At 42.3% G+C, this 16,663-nt stretch overlaps 1 protein-coding gene across 2 annotated transcripts in view; it reads left to right on the top strand.

The window, feature by feature from the left end:
• The window catches only part of NEGR1 (neuronal growth regulator 1), a 302,027-nt gene extending 285,697 nt beyond the window's left edge, over window positions 1-16,330 (top strand). For both annotated transcript variants that reach the window (XM_072867357.1, XM_072867358.1), the window contains one exon: window positions 16,206-16,330. In XM_072867357.1, coding sequence (XP_072723458.1) covers window positions 16,206-16,330 — 125 coding nt within the window. The remainder of the gene's footprint in view (window positions 1-16,205) is intronic.
• The last annotated feature ends 333 nt before the right edge of the window (window positions 16,331-16,663 follow it).

A 16,663-nucleotide genomic window follows, 5' to 3' on the forward strand; every position in this document is an offset into this window, starting at 1 on the left:
AAAAGGTCAGAAGTACAAATATTTTACATATTAACTACTAATAAATTCATTTCCTCTAAAAGTTAGAAGGATCAGCAAATGTCTTCAAAGCTATTTACAATATTTCGGCACAAGACCCAACCTCTAATTACCAATGTAAGTTGTAAATAATTGTCAAGTATGCAGATGAGCCAAAAATTCTATCAAATTAAAGTAATTAGCTCCCAAGTCAAAGTTTTCTGTCACATTAAAATGCTTTTCCTTTTCTCAAATGTGACACTTACAAATGAGGGCAACATTGTCAGAGAAGCAGTTATTGAAGGCTGCCAAAATTATGTGCATAAGTAGCAGAAAGCACACGCCACGCATATTACTTTCAAAACAACCTGTGTTTCTCAGCAATTGACTTCATAACTCCATAGTCTTGTTAGAGCATCGCACTTCGGAATTGGGCAAATTTATCAAACTTGAACCCTTGCAGGTGACCCCAAAGGTACACACTTTGTATGGAAATCTGAGCGTGGTAATCTGTCATGGAGAGCCACGGTTCTTGGCTCTTCTTGGTTCTTCTTCGCTGAAGAACCTTTCCAGACTGCATGGTTTGGGATACAGATGAGAACTGGGTCCCCCAAGTTACATGCTACAACACAGGGATGGGGCAATGGGAATGGGTGGCTGGCTTGCTTGTCCCAGTGCTTTCCCTAGTGCTTTTCTAGTCTTCTTCTCAATGTCCTCTTAACCGAAGCTGTGTTTACCACGTCCAGTGGAAGATCATGACCCATTCTCCTCCGTTTAATTTTGGACTTCCATGCAGAACCCAACGTCGGCCTGTTCTAGACTTGATGTCTTTACCCTCTGTGTATTTTTTCTATTTAATTTTAAGCTACACAAGTGAGGATTGGTTTCGTTGATTGTTATTGCTACAGATGATAACAAAATTTGGGCTAAATGTGTGCTGTAGATATGTAGACAAGAAGGCAGTCCCAGCCTTGAGCCCATCATATCCGAAACCAGCAGTATGAGCAGAAAACTGCATAATATCATGAAATAATTTCATTATTTATTTGTTCTTTTCCTGCAGGTTTCCCTTAAAATGATCCCTTCCTATTGCTATGCTCCTCTACCTCTACAGCTGTTGCTGTGCCACATCTTCCAGATGTGGGAAAGACAAAAGGGTTTAGACTCAGAAATACAAGCTGGTTTTGTGGTTTCCTTTACCTGGACTGTGCCAAGAGCAGTGCAGGTGAATCACGCCTCGGGAGTGGAGCACACACATGGGAGGGAAGGGTTTTACAGGGTGGGGGATACTCTGGCAAGACCTGTAGTTGAAAGCTATAGTGTGGCTCTTATGACATAGAAACGTGTTGTACTTATCATGTTAGCAAGCACATCTGTCTGCATCTACTTCTGCAAAATAAGTAAGAATATGTTAAATTTTGACTAATGAAAAATATGTATGCTACAACATTTTAATACATTTTTGAAAATCTAAAATAGTCTAAAAATTTGAAAGTTTCAACTAGAAAGCCTGTCAACAACAACAACAACAAAAGTATACATATGTGCTTCAGAAACAGTGTGTACATCACACTGCAGATACACAAAAAGTCATCTTTCTAGAAGCAAAGCTTGGAAGATGAATGTGACATCCATATTTACTCACCGTAGTGTAGCTCCAGGGTTAGGTAACCGCACACATCATATAAGTCTACAGTATATGGGACCTGCAATTGCCTAATATGCTAAGATTTCACATAAATAAGTTCAACAGAAATTAGTTCTGATATCAATTATAAAGAAGCATTTTAAAGTAATGGAGGGCTTCAGTAGCTACATCATTTAGAGAACTGATCTAAAAGTGATTTTGTGGTTCATTCTCAACAGAAGAGCTTCTTTTCTCTTTTCCACAAATTTTGAGGTTTTCCATACATAAACTCAGAAAAAAATGGTTTTCTCACCAAATCTGGGGCAAGAAGGACAGTTTGGGAGTTGTACATTTGTCTTTTGGATTATAGCTTAAAATATACAATAATTAAGAATAGCCCCAATTCAGTATCTATTCAGAACTTGTGTCCGCGTCCATGCACGCCTCAGAACTAGGGAGTTCTGCTCAAATTTTGCTCAATTTTGCTGCTCAGTTTTGCTGCTCAAATACTTCCACTGAGATCTTGGGAAACAGGATGAATCATAGAACAGCCCAGGTTGGAAGGCACCTCAAAAGATCACCTGCTCCAACCTTCCGTGGGAAGTTGGACCAGAGGAAGTTGTCAATTACCATGTCAATTACCTGTCTGCAATTACCGTGCACCATCCCACAGAAATAGGACGCAAAGTATTCTTGGACCTGACCGCTCAGACTCTGGTGCACAGTGACGCAGCCCCTCCCTACAGACACGTGACCAGCGCATTTTAAACCTGAGGTCATTATTTTTTACCATATCCTTTCCTGTCAGAGCTAGACTATCTTATTCTGGGCAACGAACAGCATTCTTGTAAGCGGGGGCAAACATAAGCTGCATTTCCTGGCTTTGCTGACTACGCTGGTGTTATTAAATTATTTTTCTGCTGATAGATAATAGGATGCTGTATATTGTGCTATCCAGTTTACACAACTCTGTATCGAGGCGTTGCCTTTCTTTTATAAAGCATTGGTAATTCTGAAATCCGATGGAAAAAGTATTCAGTCGTGTCCAATTCCCAGTTCAAGGAATTAATGCTTTAGCCAGGAAATTCAGCAGGCTGCAGATGTCTATAGAAATGGCTTGATAGTGAAACTGAGGGTATTTTCTCTAGGCTGTTTCTTTCTTTCTTTTTCCTGGCGATGACCACAAGGTCAGGCTCCGTAGGGTGCATCACGAGACGGAAGAGGCTGGTTACAGAACAGTCCATCTATTCAAGCAAAAAGATGCAACACTATGTTATTTATTGCAACACCATGTTATTTATTGCAACACCATGTTATTTATTGCAACACCATGTTATCTATTAGCCAGGTTACACAGATGTTATAATTTTTATTTCAGGACTATGCAATTGTGTTCCAGCCTACTAAGCACAGTATTAATGGAAACATCTGGGATTAGGCTGGATTTTGGGGTTTTCAGTGCGGGGGGGATTTTGGATTTGGTTTTGGTTTTTTGCCTCGAGGTGCTTAGACAGATTGCATTTCTGAAGCCAATCTTGTAGCTTTGCCTGCGTAACCAAGCTGGGGAGACAGCAATATGATCATCTCCCTTGACTTTTGTTAGAATTTTGAGTTGGAATTTTCACCATTTCATGGACTATTTTTATTAAATAGGCCTTATTTTGCTAATGAAATCCTAGATAGTGTTTCTACCTCATTAATACATAGTAGTAGATCGTATAACTCTGACTATCAAGCTATGCTAGGTTTTCATTTATTCAGCTTTTCTCATATATTCTACAAAGAGGCAGAGCGGATCTGATTCCAGAAAGCACTCTTTGCTTGGCCTTTGGGCTAAGTAATAACTTTTATTTGAAGGCAAAGTTATTTGAGTCACTGAAGATAACCTTACCAAAGAGATTACTGCCGCAATAAAACATGAAATAATATTCCAAAAAATCTTTACTTGTTTTAATAATCCTTGGGTAAATTATTTTTAGCACATCTAAAGAAGTAGAGGAAAGCTTGGCAAACTCAAAGAAAATGGAAATCAGGTTTTATTTCAAGCCATAGAAACAACAGTGCCCTTTAACTTATTAATAGTTCTAATGTGGGAACATTAGTGGCAATTACAGCCCTTCAGGGTCTGATCCCACAAAGAAATGGGTTAAAACTGCAAGTTTATGTAAAGTATTTGAATCTGTTGTTGTTCCTATTATGCAAAAAGAAAGGAGAGAAAGAGGAAGACTAGAAGACGGTGCTTAGTCTAACGAAGTGAAACCACACACGAGGGGTGCCTGTGGAAACAGGGCAGTGAGATCCAGGAGGAGACAGAGCTCATTCAAAGATAAATTTAACCTGGGAATAAGAAAATTCCTACCCATTCAGAAGCGTGACTGTAGAGAAACCTTCCGCTGATTGCTCCCGGTGGAAGACAAGTAACTGCTTTTGAGATAGATCTTAAGATATTTATGAGGGAAATCACAAGACACGATGCAACAGCAGAGCTGGGTTTGATAAGCCGAGAGGCATATGCTAATTATAGGTTCCACAGCTGCGTTCATTTTCCTACAAGAATTAAAGATCTGTTTAAAGTTTTCTGCACAGTTTGCAGACAGCGGGCATGTCCTTAAGCCATCAGAAAGCGCTGAGAGCCCATTTCTAGCAGAGGGAAATGGAGCTGCAGCCGCTGCTGTGGACTGGGGAGCTGCCTCCAAGAGCCGCAGGCTGAGGCGACTGATCTTTGTCTCTGCCATGAGCCACCTTTCCTTTCCTCCTGTGGAACCTGTTATATCTCCGGTTCCAGAAAGAAATCAAATGTTTCAGTCACTGCTAATTATGATGCATTCCTGGATTATTGTTTTTTAAAGGCCCAAAGAGACCATGCAGAAAGGTCTCTTCCCACAGGCAAGAGAGGTGGTGTCTACTGTTATTTTTGACGGATGTTTGTGCGCACTGCTCTTAAACCTCTGCAATGATGCAGATTCCTCATCCTTTCCGTGCAACCCAGGGCTAAATTTGCCTTCATAGCTATTCTGGATCCTACCTGCTGCAGGTCAGACCTGTTGATCTTGTTCTGCCTGCTACAGACACAAGCAGATCATGCCCTGACCTTCTCCAGGGCAATCCTTATGTGTATCCCACAGTTGTTATGAGGACTCCCTCTCCCCCTCGGGTTTTGAACCGTCCCGCTGTTCCAAGCTTTCCTCCTAGGTGAGATGTTCTCGTTGTTCTTCTCTGGGCTGTGTCCGGTCAGTCCGTGCATCTCTCGAAGTGGCCCGTCCACGCCAGACACAGCCCTCCCGTGCCGAGGAGAGCAGCAGCACTTCTTCATAGGCTGCGCTTCTTTCTGCACACCCCAGAAACATATTTCTCCTTTCATAGCAAGATAGCATGGATGATCCACTGTAATCACAGAGGCTTTTCTGAGGAATTGTCACAGAGTCAATTCTTGTTCCTCCCGTACACGTGCAGTTGGCTATTTTTGTTAAAGCGCAGAAATTTTTTGGCCTTATTGAATTGATGGGTTTTTTTCCTGGTCAAAAGATTTCTCTTAGTCACTAAGTTTATTTTGAATTTTAATCTGCCCTCTGAAATGCATGCAGCTCCTTCTCATTACAGCACATCCAGCTTTGAGGTTTTTGCATTAAAATCCCAGCTCACCTTGGGACGGTCCCTGTAGTGCTAGAAGACTTGGGGGAGACGGTTTGGGATTGTCGGTGACTCGGTGCACACTGCTGTTTGTTCTGAACAGCTATGTCCGTGCTCAGTCTGCTCGGACGGACGGCGAGACGTCTGTTCAGTGCCATGGATTACGTGCTCTGCTTTACTCCCCGGACAAGGCGCCTGGCTGATTTCTCCTGTCTCCTTTAGCGGCTAAAGGCAGGGATCAGGTGGTGATCCGGTTCATCCCAGGACTGGGGCCGGTATCTCCTCCATCGTTCAAAGTCATCTCAGACCGCTGAGGCTGGTACACTCCCGCAGCTCTGAAGTTCCTGAAAGATACTTTATTTGTTCCAATATGACTGCACTTCTCATCTGTACAAAGAAATTTGAGATAACTTGAGTATAAAGGATGATATATAAAGCCAATTTTTATTCTATTCCCTCACAGTAATTTTCCTCATAAATACTTCTTGGGATTATGAAATATTCCTTGCAGTAGAAACCGGCTATGTCAGGGCTGTACTATTTTATCCGGTTAAACACCAAGGCACTCTGTGTTCAGTGCCTGCTCTATTTATCCTATTAATGTATTAGCAGGATCCTTTTCCTTTGCATTATTTAATGGAAGGGGGTTTTTATTTGATATGATCAAGTTTATCTGCGCCTAAATGAAATTCCATTAAAGATATACCGCACAACAATGCATAAGGGTTTAAAATTGTTTTTGTTTTTGCAGCTGCAACAAAAGCATGTCTGCACTATCTGAAAGATTAGAGTGAGCCTGCTTTGTCTGAGCACCACTATTTTTCTGATTTTATGATACCCAGAGACATTTGCTTGAAGAAATAACCTGATAGACAGCAGCATGTGGGGAATCTATTATTTACACTGATTATCTACAAAACAGGCTTTTGTGTTAGGGCAGCTATTGTTAAGAGTTTCTCCAAATCACCGTTGCCCATTTTTCATGCATTACCTGAATCCATTGTAAATACAGAAATATGGAGTAACAAAAACGGTGCGCGCCTGGCTCCCACTGAAAAGCCCACACTTACAAGCACTACTGAGTAAGAACAACAGCAAGACCATATAATTATGAGTGAGCAATAACTGCAGGGATTTTTAGGTACCACTGTGTGATAATTGCCTGTAAATGGGGACTTTTCTGTTGGCAACCGTATGCTAAAATTTAAAATGCAAGTTTGGAAACAAATCACACCTAGGTAATAAAGTTTTAACAATATCTTTTCACTGTGAAAACAGTAGCAATATAAAGTGCTTGCATTCAAATGTATTCAAATGCAGCAGTTTGGGTGTATCACGTTTTTTAACAATTCAACGGTGTACATATACTGAATGAATAGAAAATGTTAATAGCTTCTGTAGGCCTCTAACTATCATATCACTAATAATTAGATGTTGAACTCCTTCAAAAAGCACACGTTGACACTGAGGACCACAGTGATTCCTTTGGCACGTGAAGTAAAAACGTGCAAAAACAAGGGGTTTGAGTTATCAGGATCTTGTACCTAGGTGTACGATACCCCACGTGCCTCCCTTCTCGGAGAGGATTTTTTTTCTGATATCTTAAATACTCTTCAACAATAGCATCCATTTAATTGGAATTAAAAGATTATCTTACCCTCTCTCAATTAAGTTACCCAAATTTCATCAATCCATCTGTAACTTTACATATGATCAAATTACCGTGATTTTTTAAAGTATAAATTAGCCAGAAAATTTACTCACCATTAATAAGTTTAAAAAATTAGAGATGTTTGTTTCTCTAAAATAACACCCCTTTCTTTTACAGTAAGTGTTTTGCTGTGAACAATAACCATCAGATTTAAACCTGGATTTCTATGAGATGAGTCAATGACAATTTGGAAAATAACACATTAGATCGTGGAAGCTGACAGGAGGGAGGAATAAGTTTTAGGAAAAAAGTACAATTTTAGGGTTCCGTTTGTCAGCACAGCTTTTGGAAGTGGGTTGTTCATCAGGGAGAGGCTGCTGAGAGGTGGTTGACCCAGGCAGGTCTCAAGGCAGTGAAACTGGGGAAAAGCAAACAGGAGACAGCAAAAATCCTACAGGTAACTCGATTCAACGACCCCTGGGCACCATCACCGCCCACGGAGCGCAGCTGCTCCTTCTGCTGCCCACCAAAGCTCTTCCCAGCCCCAGACCATATTTCCAAACGCAACTCTGCCGAACTGATGGCTGGATCTTTAACGGCATCCTCTTCAGCCCGAGCACGGGATGCTCTCCTTAGTAAAGAGAGCAATTCTGCCTGCAAGGTAACACCTTGCTGGTGAGTCAGCCGAAGGGGGTTGGAGGTGCGTCCATATATGTGCTATATAGTGAGATGCCTGCGCTAAGTACTTTTGAGGAGTTGCTGACTTTGGAAATGCTTTGTTCCAGAGAGTTATTTGAGAACAGAAATTAAGACGCTTAAAAACCTTTTGCACGTAGTTAACAACCTCCATCAGTTATGGTCTTGCTTTCTCTATAAGCTTAATGAAATGCAGCTGTTAAGTGTTCACTAAGTAGGTCTAGTTTGAAGAACTGCAAAATGTGTCTGGCATGCCCCATCACATTAATAAGCAAGCAAAAATCATCTTGCTTAAAATTTACATTACTGTGTGTATTTTTAGCTGGTTTTAAATTAGTACATCGCTGTTCGCAATACTTAGCATGAGTTATTTGTCGGTGTGTGAGTGGGTGGAACGCGAAGGGTGACTCTGACTATTGCGGAGGGCAGGGAGGGAAGCGCGTCTCTTCTGCTGCCTCCTTGGACGTCTGCTTCCACGGCCAGGGAACCCAAATTCCCAGGCAAAGATTCCCACAATTAGGAAATTACAATGCTGGGTGGCTGTGCTAGTTATCACGTTCTGATTGCCTGACTTTCTTTTTAGTCCTGTAAATATCACATTTTACATTTTAACTCAGTCAGAATCAGCGTAAAGAAGCAGTTTCTAATTAGATACGGAGCATATCGCAACTGGGGTCTTTATGACGGAGACAAGAAATGCTTCTTTCTTCTTTTTTGTGCATATACAGAGATACGCGCAAACACACACAGGGATAATATTTCACTTTAAAGCATTGCTGGTGGCATATCTATCTCAAGTATTTAAAATATAAGCTTTAATATTTTAGTGCAACAAATAGTTGGGTTTTGCTTCTGCAGTTATAGCAATAATCTTTTATTCTCTGTATTCCTATTTTAACACTCAAAAAATGTTACATTATTCATTTAAATAAGGAATAAGAAACAAATCAGCATCACCCATTCATTTTGCAGTTTCTGCATCTCGCAGCAGCCTTGTGTGAATGCCGATGAATAGGACCTGACAATACCCCTCTCTTATCCATTCCATCGATCTGTTGGGGGGCTGATCTTCCGAATCTTCCTGCCAACGCTCACGTTTCAGAGAATGACAAAGCCACTCTTTCAAGAACCTTGCAGTTTTTGGCTATATCCTCTACAGCTCAGTCTTAGAATAAGCTGAAGAAGTTGCATAAATCCATCCAGACAGAGTTAGCTCACGGACAACTTTTGCAATATTTCCTGTCTCCTTTCTCAAGGATTTTCAGATAAATTTCTCTTGGTAGTGCTGAGCGACCCCTGGCTAGAAAATATACAAAAGCAAAATTCTACCCAAAATCACACCCACACGGCCCAGAGAATGGCTGCGCAGGCATTAACAGAGCAAAATTTGGCTGTTTCCTATACTAGCATATTTGATGTCGATATGCTATATGGAGGTGGCGTCCCCCGGCACTTTCCTCCCTTGTTCCCAGCATAACCCTTGTCCTTATGGTTTCATGGGTAAGGACTGGGGAGACAAATGAGCACTGCGCACAGGCAAGGACGTGTCCCGTGGCGTTGAGCCACCTCATCTAACAGTTTGTCGTACTCAGTAAAAATGTTTTTCAGTGTCCCGCGAGCCTGTGTTTTACTTTTCCAAAAGCCGGGGCTGCATAGCTCTTCACTGATTTCTTCACTTGCCTTTCTTCGCTGGGATAAGCAAAACATTTTGACCATACCTCATTTATAAAATAATCTCTTGCAAATGTATGCTTTTATTTAAAATATAAGCATTTTGCATTTCAAATGCATTCTGGGGATGTTGGCCTGGGCAGTGCCGTACGTTTTTCTCTCGTTAAAAGGAATTTCAGTGATTCATAGCAGTAACAGAGGAACATCAGACTGGAGAGGACCTTCTGTATCACCATGTCCAGCTCCCAGCTACCACAGATACGGTCCAAATGCATTTCAAAATTACTTAAATTATCAGCATTTTCCAAGTGTTATTATCCTAGTCAAAGCTCTGTTTAACCAAAGTCTCCATCTGGCACACACTTCAAAAGGGCCTCCTTGTTCCGATTTATCTATTTAACTTCACTAGTGAATTTTCCATCACTGTAAATTTCCTGTCTCGGCACTTAGCCTTGAGGGTGATTGCATTTGCATAAGACTAAACAAATCGGTGTCTTTGCTGATTCATTTTTACACAAGATTTTAAGGTTTTGTTCTCCCAAGGTCAAGCTTTCTACAATCCTGCCTGGCCTCCAAGGCACAGTGTGAGGTTTCTCTTCTTGACAAACTTTCCTTTGGTCAAAACACTCGTAAGCCTGTTCTAGTGCTCTCCAAGCAGATTACCTCTCCTATCACAAGCCATTGCTTTCTAATTCAGTCTTTTATAGACTGTCAACCTGCTCCTCCGAAGCCATAAATCCTCAACAAACTTCAAGTGTAACAATATTTAGAGATGTTATCTGTAGGACTCAACTGAGCCTTCAGAGTCCCATTATCTTACAATCTTTTCTTTCAAAAAAACATTTTTGACAGCCCAGTCTTTTTCATCTCTTTTTTCTTACTGCTTTGACCTTGAGTTAGTTTATTCCTTCCTTCTCTGTATATTTTAAATGTTGCACAAAAAACTATTTATTAAGGCTTTCCTATAATAAATCATTAACCTGAATATAGTTAAATGAAATGCTTATTAACATCTCTCCGCATAATCCATTTAACAGAATTAGTCTTACTTATTCAGACAACCTAAAGAAGTCCGTGCTTTTGTCTACAAGGCTTCAGCATTAAAGCTTATCATTATTTCTGGTTAATGCAGTCCTTGGTGTTAGGAAATGTTGGTTTGCACGTTTCAGCATAGTACTTTTCCTAATCTCTTGTGTTAATTAGAGATAGTGATATAATATTACTTTGTTCCTTTCTATTCACCACCAGGAGAGATGTCTGAATATAATCCTATCTGCGCTAAGTGTGTGCTTAAATATTTTCACAGCTGCTAACTGCTATAAAACATTAGGATTATGTAGAATAATCACTAAATTAGAAAAAACGAGAGCTTGATAAGAGGCACGCACATCGGCACCTTGGCCGGCGGTCGTGCTCCGACCGTGGTGGAGGACACGGTGAGTGCTGACCTTAGCAGGGGTTTCTCCTTCAGCAGGACTGTGACACCACGTAAATGACTCCCAGGAAAGATGCTAGATGTGGTCTTGTCAGAAGTGAGAAATGGACCCACTTTATCGATAACCGGTAACGCCGGGAGTTACAAAGCAAAGGGGGGAACGGGAGCAGAAACTTTCTCCACGTGTCCCTGTCCCTGCTGCAACAAGAGCAACGGCTCGCACAGATCTGCTGATAATTTTAATGTATGAAGGGAGATTAGACGAGCCTGATAATGCTTACGAGGACAGGGTGCAACACGCGCACGCAAAATCCGCTTCTGTGCCCTACCGCTGTATGTCAATATCGAAGGCTGCTCTCGGTGGGCAGGTGCTGACTGCAGCTCCCAAGGAGCAGGCAGCTCCCCGCAGAGCTCCGTGGGGGAAGAACCGACTTCTGGGCGATGGCACGCACAGGGACCTGCCAAACCCCGCCGGGTCCCTTCACAGCTCTTCAGCCACGCTGCCGTGCGCGTGGCTCGGCTTGGCACCCAGCCCCTGCCTTACCAGACCAGGCGCTGCAGGCAAGGAGTCTCTCCCCCAGAAATTTGACAACCGTTTCCTCTAGTCATACGTGGATGGCAACCAACGCCTTGAGTTAAACACGGTAACACCCAAACATCGCTAGTGGGACCATCAGCGCCCAGGCGCAGGGCTTCACTCCTCCCTTAGCAAGAAGGTAAATTATTATCCCTCAGTGACTGAAGTTGATATATTTTAAAGTTATTGCACCTTCTAAACCCTACGTCATTTTATATTTCAAACATCAGACTTTTCATCAACCTCATTTAAATCTTCTTCTAGGTGGAAATTCATTGTCTTTTAAGGTACCACTACCATGGCTCCGAACTGAATTTGCACTGCCAGATCAGCACAAGGGGAGCCAGACAATTTGACCTTGGTTTCTATTTCAGATAGTTACCAAGACATTGTTCTGGATGAGAATCTTTAGCCGGATAAATACCTCTCTGCAGGCCAACCGCTGTTCTCCTTCCCCTCGCTGTGTACCAAAAGCTTCACACGCTGTAAAATCAGTTATAAACAGAGCGCTCCATTGTAATGGTGGTGATCGGTATTATGGAAATGCCCAGGATAGCTGCAGATGTAATCAGGGAGTCAAATAATTCATGCTTTTATTTGATACCTAATCATACATACCTCCACCATTATCTCACTCTACAAATATTAAGCCTGCAAGTGTGTGTGTCGGTATAAAACAATGACATTCAGTGCCAAGATCTTAGTGGGGAATAAAAAGCAGCTGTGAATTTTATGCTATTTTCAAACATTTAAACCTTTTCATTCATTCCTAAACTAAGGTTTTTAGTCTGACATAGCAAACCTTAAAAAAAACCCTGTGAAAATTAACCAGTCCAAGTACAAAATGACCTTGCCTAACATTACACAGCAATGATAATGAAAGCAAGGACTACTTAGTACTCATACAAAATAATTATTCATTCTAGATTAATGACTAAGCAGACCACACGACAAATCTTTAAATTTTAAAAGTTCGATTACTTTTTAAACTTTGTAAACCACCACAAAAGATCTACACAATTTTATTAATATTTGGGAACAAAAATTTCTTTTGCCCGCAAAGCCATCAGGTAGCCACAGGAAAAGTTAATCAAAATACCGAGGTGAAAAAGAAAAGGACTGCAGAAGCTTATTAATTTTTAAGAATTTTTAAGAGCCAAGCCTGACATTTTAAACTGTATGCCATCCAGTAGACTTGCCGTGACATTGTAATTGATGCAACCCATTTGCCACTAACCGTGAGAGAGGGACATCTGCTTATAAATTCACTTTGGAGACTAGAAACACTTGGAGATTTCCAGAAGTCAAATTAAAGTTAAGAGGCATAATGATCTGGCAAGACTTTCCCAATCAATAAGTCCCCATCCATCCTACCTGAGACAACCGGGTGTTCCCCAGCTGAACGCACAGGCAGCGCCCTGCCCGCTTCTGCCAGCCGAGCTGCCCAGAGGGTGCTCTAATTCAGGCTGCTAATTAGAAAAGAAGACTATTAAGGCAAGCCAAAGAGCAGTCAGGCTTTTCCCACCGACAGATGAATTAAAGGGTTGAAGAAGCGCACCACGATGCACATGCTGAACTGCTGGTCCTGTGCAGGCATATGGCATGCGTTTTCCAGCTACTGGTTCCAGTTTGAATTAAAACAGCATGGCTTTTTAAACCTGCAGTATACGGTTTAAAAAAACAAAGCCCTTTTAAGCCAGTTTCTGAGCAGTTCGCCTGTTGGCACGCCACGGACTTCGGGGACATTTTCACAATGACAGCAATGTCTTTGTTTGGGGGGGACTCTTGGGGCCATGTGGACGCAAATGCGAATAGCTCCGGGTTTATTTTGGTCAAACGTCACTGCAGGTCTCGGTAAGTGTAACTGTACCCAGCAGGCACTAACCAGCAGACCCTAATGCCAGCAGGCTCACACCAGTTTGCCCTCTTGAAAGGAGTCTCAGGAAATGGAACAGGTATTAGAGGGGCTGGAGAATAATTTCAAATTTTGGCTCAAGCTCTTTCAGAGCATCAGTCCCAGTGAACCTGGAAGCCACGCAGCACAGCTGGATTTCATTCCTTATTGTAATGCCAAAGACAGGTTTAAAGAAACTCAGAGAGCTTACTAAATGATTTTTTGAACTGAAATCTTGTTTGTCAGACCCAGTCATAGCATCGACACCCTACCTCCTCAGTGGGGGTGAAGTGTGGGGCAGGGTGGGGTTGAGTAGGGCCCCTGGACCAGCAAAACCAGCCCCTGCACTCATTTGGCATCCCTGTACCACACGACCTCAGCCGTCGGGGCAGTTTATTCAAACCCAGCAGAGTCCAGTCACTTAAACTGGTCCAGATTTGCTTCTCCTTCAGGTTTCTTTCACATCAAATTCTTCTGGTTAGCCAGCTTTGGGAACCATAACTCTTTTCTATTATCTACCCAAGTCTATGTATTTTCCCCCCATTAATTCACCTAGTACCTTTGTGCTGAAACAATCCAGATATGATTTAATAAGCTTTAGAAAGATAGTACTGGTTCATATGCAGGAAATCAGATTTACATAATTTTCCACTCGCTTTTATAGCCACCGTAGTTCAAATTATCTTTACGTTGGGGAAACTCTTTTAATATGATAAAATGAAATACCACCTACGCTATGCTTCAGCTTGCTAGCCTGGTTTTTGTAATAAATTAAATGTTGATTTGTCATACTGACTTATCTCAGAAAGTTCCTTTTTAATGAGAAGAGAAGAGAGCGCCCTGTCCTGCAGTTAGTCATGGTTATAAGTCACTAAACTAAGCTTCAAAATCAAGCTTCGTCTTGTAATTTTTTTTTATTACCTGAACCTTTCTGCACGGCGGGGGGAAATGAATGATTTTTGGTTTTATCACATACTCTGCGCCTAATAAAATGTCATACGTTGAAAATGGACCCGGTAGCACATCGCTCAGATTTCTGTATAGAAAGCAAAGGGATGGTTATGTTTCAGTGTTCAGACTGAACAAGACTTGAAATTCAGGAGACTGCATCCTGCAAAAGCAAACCTCCTCCCGGCACTCACCGCCGAGCGAGGTCCTGCTCTCCTCCCTGGGCTCCATCCTGCCCGCACCGTGCAACCCTCCTGGACACTCCGGCAGCACGGCTCGTGTCTGCCGTCAAGGATGCTTTATTCCTTCTCCTCTTCTCTGCCCAAAAGGGAAGCACATGAGGATTTGGTGAAGTTTGCTTGCTCCGCGTGCGCTGTACCCTGGTGTCTCCCTGCCAGAGGTGGACTTGGCACTGGCGAGAGGCAGTGGTGCTGTCGGAGGTGGCTTGCTCCTGAGCAAGGCGGTGGGACGAGCTTTAGCTTGGCCCCAGGCAGACTGTCTTCTGCACCATTGGTACCTGTTCTGTGTAGGCATCTCCCATCTAGCTGGGGAGGAGAGTTGTTGGCTGAAGTCTCCTCTTCAGACCATCTCTTGGTGTTCTTGGTCCAGATAGCCCAGTGCCTTGAGGACATCTCGGGACAGCAATGTAATGGGGTGAAAGGAGGGATCTTGCAGAAGAGGCAGGATCCACCATGCGGTATCCACCCCCCCACCAACCCTGGGCTCCGAGGCGACCTCTCCTCTTCGTTCGCACATGGCTCACGTGTTTTTCAAAGTAACCACGTTAGTGGGTTCTCCCTTTTGCAGCCCAGCCTTTGAGCTGAGCATCCCCAGCTCGCTCAAGATGGGTCATGAGGAATGAGCTTGGAAATTTCTGTTCTCCTTTCTGCCTGCCTTTCTGACACGTTCTCCGTGCCTTTCTGACACGTCTGTTCTCTGCAAGGAAAAGGCTTTGAGCACCAGGACGTGGGCACCAAGCTGGCTCAGTCCTTGCTCCATGTTTCTGGCAGACATTGGGTCAGTCTAGTCAAAAAAAGCCAATTCTGCAACTTGTATCTAAATAAAGCGCCACTGATATAAGCGATGCCTGCTTGTAGAAATGGCACTTGATACAAGACTTGCACACGTATTGTGTTTTAGAATAATCTATTATATTCATATAGTCTGGAAAGCAAAACCTTTGATACCAGTGTTCAACCAAAGAGCACAGGATTCTGTGTACGTCTATAAGAGGTCGGGGGTTCATGCATCATATAAAAGAAAAATATTTGATTTGAGAGAAATTTTGTACAGAAATCTGCTGGCCAAAGTGAGCCTACAGTGTTTATTTGGCAGCCGAACGTCCCAATAGCATCATCCGGATAGCTTCGTCCGAGTGCAGGGTGAGGTAACGGGTCCTCTTCCCTCCTCCTGCCTGTGGCTTTTCAAGAACAAAATCCCGGGTTTCTGCCCGGGTCCGTTCCCGCGCCGCAGGCAGGATAGCCAGCAGATGCTCGCGACTGCTGCAAATGATTGTCTCCTCACTTGCTTCTTGACACTGTTTTCTTATATTTTAACTCTTTTTTGCATGCACTTACTGTAATATTTACTTAGGCATTTGAGAAAGGCTTTGTATTAAAGCAAGCAAATACAATTTCTTCAAAGAGACTGAAAATAAATATGAATCTCTGGCTAAGCAAAATTGTCAAACTTTGGCTTCTAAAGTCAGGCAGCAAATGAGTTGTTTTCCAACAGAGCTAAATATATTCACCTTTCATTGATTTCAGTGGAGATCTTAATGCTCAGTAACTTAAAAACAGATAAATTATTCAGATGTTTAAACACGAAGCGTTCACCTGATGTTCGTACTCACATTTTTAGATGCTTGCCTTAATAACGATTTATCCTCTTTAAAACAAAAAGTAATATTCGCTGAGTGGTGTAGCAGGAGGGCTTGGCTACCTTTGCAGCATTTTCTCTGTTTTTCAGAAGAATGCTTTTGCTGGCCTAATAGTTATCTTAGAAGAATTAATGAGAACGAAGAATGTGGGGGTCTAAGAGTGGAAATTTTCACTTAACCCCTTTTTCTTCTCTTTGCAGCTCCCAGTACAGCCCAGTACGGGATCACCGGTGACGCCGAAGTCCTCTTCTCCTGCTGGTACCTTGTGTTGACACTGTCCTCCCTCACCAGCATATTCTACCTGAAGAACGTCATTCTGCACTAAGTGTAAAGACCCATAAAAGGCTTTTAAGGATTCTCTGAAAGTGCTGATGACTGGATCCAATCTGGTAGAGTTTGTTAAAAGCAGCGTGGGATATAATCAGCAGTGCTTACATGGGGATGATCGCCTTCTGTAGAATTGCTCATTATGTAAATACTTTAATTCTACTCCTTTTTTTGATTAGCTGCATTACCTTGTGAAGCAGTACACATTGTCCTTTTTTAAGACGTGAGAGCTCTGAAATTACTTTTAGAGGATATTAATTGTGATTTCATGTTTGTAATCTACAAGTTTTCAAAAGCATTCAGTCATGGTCTGCTGAGTTGCAGACCGTAG

This window comes from Ciconia boyciana, chromosome 7 (genome assembly GCF_034638445.1).
Source record: "Ciconia boyciana chromosome 7, ASM3463844v1, whole genome shotgun sequence".
Lineage (NCBI taxonomy): Eukaryota > Metazoa > Chordata > Aves > Ciconiiformes > Ciconiidae > Ciconia > Ciconia boyciana.